The following is a 10,931-nucleotide window of genomic DNA, read 5'->3' on the forward strand; positions in this document are numbered from 1 at the left end:
TATTAGGGGACATCCAGAATTATGAGGCATACTTTCTCTTAATCTGTTCAGGGAAAAAGGCACCCCTAATCCATTAGTCTGAAGAAGAGAAAGTTTTGAGGGTACATGACTCGGGTTTTTCGAAAATCTAAAGAGATTCATGTGGAAGAGATTAGCTATTACTAACCCCCAAAAAGACAGAATGAGAACCGTGGGAGGAAGTTGCAGAGAGGTGATTTCAGGTCAGGATAAAGGAGAACTTCCTAAGCGATCAGTAATGGAGCAGGTTACCTCATTAAATATTGAGTTACCTATTATTGGAAATGTTCAAGCAAAGACTCTGGACATTGTAGATGCTATTCTAGTGTTGGATTGTGAATTAGACTAGATACCCTGATACTATGAGTCTGTTATTCTTAATTTCCAATTACCCTGGCATTTCTTACTTATGTGACTTCAATAAAATCACTTAATCTCTCTGGGTTTCAGTTTTTCCATCTGTAAAATGAAGGGATTGTTCTAGGTCTTCTGCAATTCTCAGTTCTATACTATTAGAATACCTCTAGCTTTGATGCCCTGAAAATTTATGATTCTGTGATTCTTTGTGTCCCTGGCAGGTGGCACCCCTTACCCAGAGTTACCCATGAATGAGCAGTTCTACAATGCCATCAAGCGTGGCTACCGCATGGCCAAGCCCACCCATGCCTCAGAAGAGATGTGAGTGTGACCTAAGGAATTCATACCCCTCTAACCCCCCTGCCTCCACCCCTTTCTAACTCCAGCTTTTGATTCAAGGGGAAATGCAGTTTTTGGATCACCCTTAAACTCCCTTCTTTCCCCCTCAGCTATGAAATCATGCAGAAGTGTTGGGAGGAGAAATTTGAGATTCGACCCTCCTTCTCTCAGCTGGTCATTCTGATGGAGGGCCTCCTGGGGGAGGGCTACAAGAAGGTAAATTGTGGCCAGTGGCTTTGCTACTCATTCTTTCAGAAGAGGGAGAGAACGCTTTCAGCTTGAGGTGGGGATGTGGATAAGGGGATCCAAGGAAGACATCCTAGAAAGAGATCTCCCACCCCAAAACTTCCACTCTTTATATATAAAGATAATATAAAGTTGGGAGGAGATATAGGCCTACTTTTGACCCTCCCTACTTGTATCAGTGCCTGAGACAGTCTCCCACATTTCACCTGCCCCCCAAATACACCATAGTTAATGTCCTATGGTTGCCAGTAAGTCTGGTTCATCCTTGAGAACTTGCAGATTCGCTTCCCCTCCCGAAGTCTCACTTTATTCCTCTGTGAAAGAAGAGGTAAACTAGAGGATATAGATAGAAACGAGTTGGGAGAATTTAACTTTTTCCCTGTGTCTCACTAAGTAGTTGTGTAGATGGAGGTAAAATTGGCGGGAGATCTAGTGCTCGGCGCAGTGGGCTAATAGATTGGACCAGATCTATCTCCCAGATAAGGTTGAAGGATTAATGAAGCTTTTCTCACCCCCACTCCCATTTTTGCTTCCATTTCACAGAGAGGGAGTCTCCATTATAGTAGAGGCAGGAATTTAGGTCATATGTCCCCAACTGTGGCTATTTTGGAGACCCTAATTTCACTGAAAACTGAGTAGAGCATGGCTGAACTCTGTACGTTCCCCTTCCCTGAAGTCAAATAAAATGAGACATAGGTGAGAGGTAGAGATGATTTAAAATGCGGTTATTAATATCATAGCACTCAGAATAGTGAAGTTAGAATGGGTCTCAGTATTTTTTTGTATCTCCAACCAATGCTGTCCCACTCACCTCACCCTTTTTTTTTTGCTTGCTCCCCATGAGAGCAGAAGTACCAGCAAGTAGATGAAGAATTTCTGAGAAGTGACCACCCAGCCATTCTGCGTACCCGAACCCAACTCCCTGCCTTTGGTGGCCCAAGGGGTCCCCTTGACACCAGCTCTGTCCTCTATACTGCTGTGCAGCAGAATGAGGGGGACAATGACTACATCATTCCTCTACCAGACCCTAAGCCTGAAGGACCGAATGCAGCCCCACTGGAGAGTTCCCACAGTCTTGCCAGGTAAGCTAAGCATTTCTTATCAGCCAAATATCTTCCACAAGGAAGTTCTAGTTTCATAGTAGTCTATCCATCCTAGGCTTCTACTATGGACAGAGTACTGTCTAGGCAGAGCAAAGGGATACAAAGAAAATGATAGATGAGGAACAGGAAGAAACAGATATCAGACAGCAAATCAGAATGATGTTCAAAGCCCACTCCAATTGTATAACTCTTTCTTGTGCTATAGAAAGACAAATGAATGCTTGACTAGATAATGGTCATAAGAAAGGATCTGGATTTCTTAGTGACCTCAAATTCAAACTGAATCATCTTGGGGAACATAGTACCCTAAAGAGCTAATATGATCTTAGCTTGTCTGAAGAGAAGCAAAAGGTTCTGAACAAAGGCCATCATCCTGTAGTCATCTACCCTTATTGGCTCCTATATGGAGTATCATGTGAGCATCATGTTTTAGGAAGAACAAGTGGGTGCATTTCAGAGGAGGGCAAATCCATAGCCACCATACTTTTCTACTTTCCTCTACTGGTCTTTTACTAGCCTGCTTTTCCTTTTAGCTCTACCCTGAATGAAGCCAACACATCATCCACTATCTCCTGTGATAGCCCCCTGGAACTACAGGAGGAACTTGAACCCGAGTCAGAGGAGCCAGAACCAGAGCCAGAGCCAAAGTTGGAGTCAGAGTTGGAGCCAGAACCAGAGCCCACGCCAGATCTGGGTCACCAAGAGGTGGAGGATAGTTTCCTGTAGCTGAGCTACCCAGGAGAAGAGCAGGCATCCCCATCCTGCCTCTGCTTTATGGACTCTCCTCTCTATCTCTCCTTCCTAGATGAATGCTGGCTTCCTAGATGAAGGCTGGCCCTTTTCATTATGGGATAGAAGACTTCTAGCCCAAATTTGGCAGGAACTGGTCTTCCTCAGGGAGGAGCCCCAAGCTCTTTCCTAGCCAAGAGTCTTCCCCTGGAAAGAGGTTAAGGTTTGCAGAGATTCCGGTATTGAATGTGACTGCCTGGTCCCCTGCCCCTCCCTATTTCAGCCAGCCCCAGGCAATGCCCAAAACAGAGATTCCCTGTGCAAATTAGGGGATTTTTAATCCTGTTGAACGAACAGAGGAGGGGCATTGCTGAACACTCCTCAGTGTTGGAATTAGGCCCTTAGATTAGAGGAAGGTATGGGCATCTTCAGGTTGATGTGCTGATCCCTCCAGACCACACCCGCCTCTGGCTTGCAGACTTTGCTTAGGAATGGATCCACATAGTGGTCATGCTTTGACCAGACTCTTAGCAACTGTTCCCTCTTCCTGAGTCACTGGATGTATGAAGTCTCTGACTGTATTGGGACTGACTCTTGGGGAGAAGAAAATGGTGGGGAAGGAAGAGTAGGGTCTCTGCAGAATTTGGCCTCTGGTGGAAGTCAGAGAGCAGAAGACATAGGATTCTAGTATGAACTTATTCTATGTGCTCCCCCTACTCAGCTCCCAAGGATTAGTTCATCTCCAGGATCTCACCTTTGCCAGAGGCTTGCTTGTCTAGGTACCCACAAAAATCTCTTCTCCCTGGAAGAGAAGAAAGGTACATGAGAAACATACAACCAACCTTGAATTCCTCCCCTCAAGTCCTCCTCCCCCATGCCAGCTGGACTGGCCACTGCCTTTGTATTTTCCCTCTGACATTTGACTGAGAGTCCCTACAAGGTTGCTGTCTCTCTTTTCCTTGGGCTTTTCTTGTTTCCCCTGGTGACACTAGTCTGTGCCGACCAAATCCCAGACCTCCTTCATCACCATGGGTGGTGATTCAAAACAGGACTGATAGGTGGAAATTTCAGGAAAGAAGATCTGAGTTCAGTCCAAGGAAGAACTTTATGATCATAGCTCTCCCACGCTGGAGCAAGTTGCCTCAAGGGCTTCTTATCACCAGAGGTGTTGGAGAGAGACTGGAAGACCATCCAACAAAAAAGTTGTCAAGAGGATCCCTGCAGGGAATGGGAGGTTGAACTAGGTGATTTCTGAAGTCCTTACCAACTCTCAGATTTAAAGATTCCCTCTAGCTAAGGGGTCCTTAGCAGAACCAATTGTGTGAGGCTGTTCTCTCCACTCAACAAGGACATGGAGAAAACCTTGGTGTCTGAGCAGTCAAGATAGGGATGCCTGCTTAAAGGCTACAGCTTTTCTGATGCTTACTACCTGGTTTATTTTGGGCAAGCCATTTAGCTTCCTTGTGCCTCAGTTTCTTCCACTGTAAACATGAAAGGGTTGACCTCTGAGGATTGTTCCAGTTCTCATGCAAGATGATTTGGAATGATCCCCATATACACATCTGCCCCACATCCTTGGACAGAGGTAGTCTCCCACTCAGTGAGGTGGCCTCCTGTCCATGTAACTGGGTGATGCCTTCAATTGTCTCCATTTACTCACAGGGAATGGAGGCTACATTTGAAGTTGAAGTTAAGTACTGTCCTATGTGGCTTTTTTCCCAACGTCCCATACCTTCCTTTAGCCAACCAGAGTAGACTGGCTTCCCTGTCTCTCAGGCCAGTTGGGGATCCCAAGCTTGGAAAGTCCCAACACCCTGCAAACAAAAGGTGGGGGCCTTTCCCTTTATCTTACTCCTCTGAAGGCATTTGACATATAGGCACATGCTCTCTCCTATGCCCAAGATAGTTTAGCTTCAACCAGACTCATGTGGAGGAAGAGGATATAACATGAACCAGTGATTAAGGGTTGGGGAAACCCATGATTTTGCCTGCTCTCCTGCCTCCTGGAGTATACTCTTTTTGACTCCGGCTCATTGTCCTCTCTTAGGACCATAAAGTTCACATCTACACTAAGAAATGTATTTCAAGATCATCTGACTCTTTCCTCCCCTCCTTCATTAATCTTCTCAGTAGAGGAGGGTTGCGTAGAGGAACCTCTCAGTAGATGAAGGGAAACTTCTTTGTCCATCATTTGACTTTTAATCTATGAACACAGAGAGGCAAGGATCAATTTGCCAGTTCCCGCTCTCTACCAATCCTGTGCATATACAGTGTAATGGAAATGCTGGGATAAGTGGATTAGGGTTTCCCTGGTCCTCATGGCTAATGGTGAAGGATATGACTTTGGGATTCAGTATATTGAGCAGTGACTGACTGATTCACTTGCTTGTCCATTGAGCTCAGAGCTGTGCCCAGCATTACCTGACTTGGATCTTCCTAACCCCTCAGCCCACCTACCCCCTTAGCCCCCTCTTATCCCCATGCCCGTCCATGCTAAACCTAGACTAAGAGAACTTTTAAAGTCAGAGTTTCCCTAATCAAGTTTCCCCTGACTAGAATGAAGGCAACTCTCTGGGTCTAGATTAGATAGTGGTCAGGAAATGGGGCAGTGACAGGGTCGGTGAACAGGATGTAGGTAGCTGACTTGGTTGGGTATGCCAGCACATGGACATATATACATAGGAGTCCCCTCCCTCCTTCCATACTCCCCCCACCCCAATCATTCTTCCAGAGGAGCCCCAAGAGATGTTTAGGCAGAGAGTAGCCCTGAGCAAAATCACTCTGAGCATCTCAGTTCTATATCTGAGCCCCTGGAGGGAAGCCTACTCCTTGTCAGCCTATGTTTAAGACAGGTAGGGAATCTTGGATGGGAGGGAAGGGAAATAGAGGGCACTAAGGTACCAAAGATACCATCACCGCTAGCTTACAGGTGTATACTTAAGACTCACAATAACTCACATTTAAACAACTGAGATACTATTTTTTACACACTCAACTTTACATATCTGTATATGTTTTTGCTTCTTTTTTTAAAGGGAAAGGTTTTAATATTAAACATGGTGCTCTGGATCCTCTGTCTTTGTTATTTCTTTACTGGGCCTTGCCCTGAAGGTTGTTATGGTAGCTGTGAGAGGGGAAAGGAAGAGAAGAAGCAGGTATTAAGAGGCTACCATGCTTCAGACACTGTCCTAAATATTTTATACAACAGCCCTGGGAAATAGGTGCTATCGTTATTCCCATTTTAAAATTGAGGAAACTAAGGCAGACAGGGATTAAGTAACTTGCCCAGGATCACACAGTTAGTAAATACATTGAGGCAGGATATGAACTCTGATCTTCCTAATCTGTCCACTTTGTCCTATCCAGTGAGCCACCTAACTTTTAGAAATGTCCAGAGAACACAGTAACATCTCCAAGGCGCTGTGTACATTAAGTTCTCCAGGAGACAGAACTCTTTCCTACCAGAGACCCTAGTATTTCCTTTTTCTTCCACTCACACCATGATTGGATGACTGGTTCCTCTCTGGACTCTACCAGCACTGGACAAGGAAACCAAAGAACTGAGTTCTAGACCCTGTTTTGCTTCTAACTTGCAAGGCAATCGTGGCAAGTCCCATCTACCCTCTGAACCTCCATTTCCATATCTCTCAAACGAGACAATAAATGTTAATCTGTCTCCCTCACAGGGATGTAAAAAAATTCTCTTAAAGTTGAGAAATACAGAGTAAAAATACGCAATTATCAGAATTCCAGAATACATAATATTGAAACAAGAAGGGGTCCCAGAATATAGAATGCTACAAGGAATCTTAAAATAATGGTTCTCAATCCATGAGCTATGAACCCCTGGGAGATATGTAGTTATTTTTTATAAGGGGTCTAGATACATATATTTACAAAGGGTCTAGATACATACATACAAATATTTTGTCAAAGTTTACTAATAGTACAAATACTATCTGGTAGGGGGGTCTGTGATTTTTTTTTATTACATCAGTAAGAATTTTTCATACTTGAAAAAGTCAGGAACTACAATCTCAAACAATGTAATAGAGCTAGGAAAAACTCAAACCACCTTAAGACATAGAAGTTCTGTGCCAGAATCAATCAACAAACTTTAATTATCTTCTATGTGGCAACACTGAGCTTAGATGCTGGAAGAATAAAAGACAAATGTGGAACAGTCCTTACCCCTCAAGTATATTATGCTTTCTTGGGGGATACAATAAATATGTTTGCAATTATATGCAAAATATACCCAAATAAATATAATTCAAGGCAAGTACTAACAGTTTGGGGGGCAGGGTAGGGCAGATCAGGAAAGGCTTTATGGAGAAGGTGTCAGTGAAGCTGTATTTTTAAGGAAAGCACAGACTCTAAGAAGCAAAGGTGAGGATGTTGTATAACCCAGGGATTGAGAAAATCTGAGAAATTTCAGAAATGAAGGAGTATCATAAGTGAGGATGAGGAAGAGGAAGAGGTCAGTTTAGATGAATCGTAGCGTTTCAGGGCAGCTAGGGGAACAACGGATAGAGTGCCAGGCCTGGAGTCAGGAAGATTTCTCTTCACGAGTTCAAATCTGGCCTCAGATACTTTCTAGTTGTGTGACCCTGAGCAAGTCATTTAACCCTGTTTACTTCAGTTCCTCATCTGTGATATGAATTGGAGAAGGAACTGTCAAACCACTTCAGTCCCTTTGACAAGAAAACCCCAAACAGAGTCACCAAGAGTTAGATACGATTGAACAACAGTGACAGTTTCAGGATTAGGATAACATGTCATAACACTTGAGAGTTGGCTTGGGGCTAGATTGTAGGGATCTTTAGGGATCTTTAAATTTAAACAAGGAGTTTAAATTAGATTCTAAAAGCAGCTGGGAGTTATTACAATTTTTTGAGTAGGGAAGAGACATGATCAAAATGGAACTTTAGGGGCAGCTAGGTGGTGCAGTGGATAGAGCATCGGCCCTGGAGTTAGGAGTACCCGAGTTCAAATCTGGCCTCAGACACTTAATAATTACCTAGCTGTGTGGCCTTGGGCAAGTCACTTAACCCCATTGCCTTGCAAAAACTAAAAAAAAAAACTTGGAACTTTAGCAAAATCATTTTAACAATTGCGTGGAAAATAGATTGGAGAACAGAGAGACTAGGTGATGAAGGCCTGAACTAGGATAGTGATTATATGAGTGGAAAGAAGGTAGAAGCAACACATTATGGCAACAAATTGGACATTGGGTTTAAATGAGAGTGAAGAGTTGAGGACAATTTCATGGTTTTGAGCCTGAATGACTGGAAGAATGATGCTATCTCTCCCACTCCCCCAGAAAAATTTTTCAAAAAATAGGTGGATTTTTGAGGGAAGATAATGAGCTATAAAACTGTCAGAATATAGAATGTCAGAATTGGAAGGATATTGGGACAAAGAATGACAAAACTTGAAGGCAACTTAATCAATATTCCATAATATTCAAGGAACTTTGCAACTTTGAATATGGAGCTAAAAGAGAACTGACAGATCTAGAACAGGAATTCTTAACCTAGAGGACATGAACTTTTTGAAAAAATATTTTGATAACTATTTCTATGATTAGTTTCTTTTGGAATCTTCTGTATTTAAACATTTTATCCAGAGAATCTTCACCAGGAGTGAAGAGGTCCCAAAGGGGTCCATAACACACAAAAAAAGAGTAAAGAAAAGTCAATCATGTCAAATCTGCTCATTTACACAGGAGGATATTGAGGTCCAGTGAAGGAATATAATTTTCCCCACATCACATAGAGGCATTGTCTGGTGGCAAATGACACCAACACAAGACTCATAGCTAATGTTTAGCCTAACATTTTTTTCTACCTCATGGGGTTGTCTTTTTATTAATTTTGTCTTATTTTTTTTTTTATTGCTACAACTGATGATTGCTCCTGGAGCAGTGTGAGTGGGCTGTTGGTGCTTGCCAATTGGGAGCTTATCTTGGTGGTGCTTAGGAAAGTGGTCCTGTAGGTCACTTGACCTGCTCCTCTCTCCATCCTTCATGCCAAAATATAATACAGCTACCAATCAGTGGGAGGGTCTTTCCTTGGTTTCTTCCTGATTCCCATTAGGACTTTCATGGCTCTCTCCTGGCATTCACCAGTGCCCCTCGTGTTTCAGCTTATACTAAAGCACAGCTCCAGAGACTTAGCAAGAGTTGGGCAATCCCTAGGGACGACTGGTGGAAGTTCTCCGGCTTGAGCTTGTGGTTGAAGGTCAGAGTTGGAGTAGATGAGGGAAGCCTCAGAACCTGGAAAAGAAGAAGGAGCTAAAGAGTGAGTCAGTAAGGGTGTGTGTTTGTGTTTGTCTGTGTGTGTGTGTGTGTGGAGAGGAGTAAGGAGTAAGAAGGAGGAAATAGAATAGAAGGGGAGCCAAGGAGGGAAAAGAAGGGTAGCATAATTAGAATGGACCCCTGTGGGAGGGGGGGTCTATATGGGTCAGACAGCAATTGAATCTGGGTAGCAATACTTAAAGTGGGCACTGTGATGATTCCCATTCATGGAGAACAGAACAGCAATACGTCATGATCCTTTCTGGACATGACCACTGGATCTGAATCAGGGAAGTGGTGGCAATTTGGTCTGTCCAGACGTGTCTGTTCTTACCAGAGAAATTGCAGTTTCTCTTCTGGTCAGGCCACTCAGAGTCCCTAGCCCAGCCAACACACATGCATGCCAAGCTTCTTATCATTGAGGGTGAGGATGGGGGTGCAGCACCTGGAGAACACAAGCAATTAGTGGAGAGTTGAGGGTAGGGGATTCTCTAGGTACCAGTTTGATCCAAACCTGTCTAGTGGTTCCAGAGCTATAATCCACTAGAATCCCTTTCAGAGAAAAGAGTAGAGATATTAGGGAAGGTCTGACACAGGCTGGCATGTTCTTAATTCAGTTCCAACATTATCTCAAAGTGGATGCTCATAAGTTATTCACCAGTTAACAGGAGAAAAATTGCTTAACCAAAGCAAGAAAGTATATTCATTAAGGGACAAGGATGCATTTGGAAATGTATCTGGTCAACAGGACTGTAATCTATGGATACCCTCCAAGTCTGAAGAGACATTACTCTAATTGATTGAAACCTTTTATATTCAGTGGCCATGTCATTAAAGCCAGGTGTTACCTGGAATCTAAATAATGGGAGTCTCAGGGAAATGGCTTAAGCCTTTGCAGCAGTCATTGCCCTCCCACTCCAACTAATCAAGACCCAGATCAGTTTTGCTACCTTTTAGGGGAAAACTAACCTAACCCATGTTGGGTCTTTTTTGGGGGGGGGGGGGTTCAGGCAGGGTGGAGAGGAGAGTGGTCCTATCATAAGAGATATAGTGACTTTAACAAGTTACTTGGAATTAGAAAGACTGGAATTAAATCCTACCTTGAACAGGTATATGTGTGACCCTGAGCAAGTCACAACTACAACCATTCAATTTTATCACTTATAAAAAAAAATAGGATACTTTATTGTCCCATCTAGCTCTAAATCCATGATTTTATATTCATATGAATGCTGAAGGTTTAGGTCACAGGGGAGACAATGTGATACAAAGAAAAATAGCATTTTCCTGGGAGTCCAGAGACCTGGGGAGAGACAATCTTGGGGAGAGTCTTGCCTTCAGTATAGATTCCCTTAAGAGTTTGGGCAAGTCATTTAGTTTCTCTGAACCTCAGTTTCTTCATCTGTAAAATCATGGTAGGACCATTTAATCCAAAAGTGATTATTACTTATACTTTATGCAGAGCATTTTGCTGTGATGGGGATACAAAGAGAAAATGAAGGGGGGAAAATCCCTGTCCTCAAGGAACTTATATTCTAATTTTAAAGTTCCTTTCTAGGTCAGACATAGGTTCCTCCAGTCAGTTTAAATACTCAGCAAGTAACCCCTAAAATGTTTGTTCAGAATCCCAGGCAGGTTCAGTTCTGCCCCCACCCACCCAGGTCATACATCAAGGGAGATAATATGTCCCCAGTACTGCTGCCTGAAAGATGCCTTCCTATAGTAACCATGTATCACTGGGCTTGGGTGTCACTGAGGAATCCCAGGGAATCTCATTTCCCTTTCAAGAACATTCCAAGATCCTAAAGATATCAAGATAGCCAAAGTCCAAACCCAGGAAT

The 10,931-nt window shown here is 43.3% G+C and overlaps 1 protein-coding gene across 4 annotated transcripts in view; it reads left to right on the forward strand.

Moving 5' to 3' along the window:
- Nucleotides 1-6,422, forward strand: part of PDGFRB (platelet derived growth factor receptor beta) — a 68,910-nt gene extending 62,488 nt beyond the window's left edge. For 3 of the 4 annotated variants that reach the window (XM_074212646.1, XM_074212647.1, XM_074212648.1), the window contains exons 20-23: nucleotides 597-696; nucleotides 825-930; nucleotides 1,810-2,042; nucleotides 2,597-6,422. In XM_074212646.1, the coding sequence (XP_074068747.1) occupies nucleotides 597-696; nucleotides 825-930; nucleotides 1,810-2,042; nucleotides 2,597-2,789 (632 nt within the window). In that variant the 3' untranslated portion in view covers nucleotides 2,790-6,422. The remainder of the gene's footprint in view (nucleotides 1-596; nucleotides 697-824; nucleotides 931-1,809; nucleotides 2,043-2,596) is intronic. The other variant, XM_074212645.1, reaches the window with a different exon arrangement.
- The last annotated feature ends 4,509 nt before the right edge of the window (nucleotides 6,423-10,931 follow it).

This window comes from Macrotis lagotis, chromosome 1, assembly GCF_037893015.1.
Source record: "Macrotis lagotis isolate mMagLag1 chromosome 1, bilby.v1.9.chrom.fasta, whole genome shotgun sequence".
Lineage (NCBI taxonomy): Eukaryota > Metazoa > Chordata > Mammalia > Peramelemorphia > Peramelidae > Macrotis > Macrotis lagotis.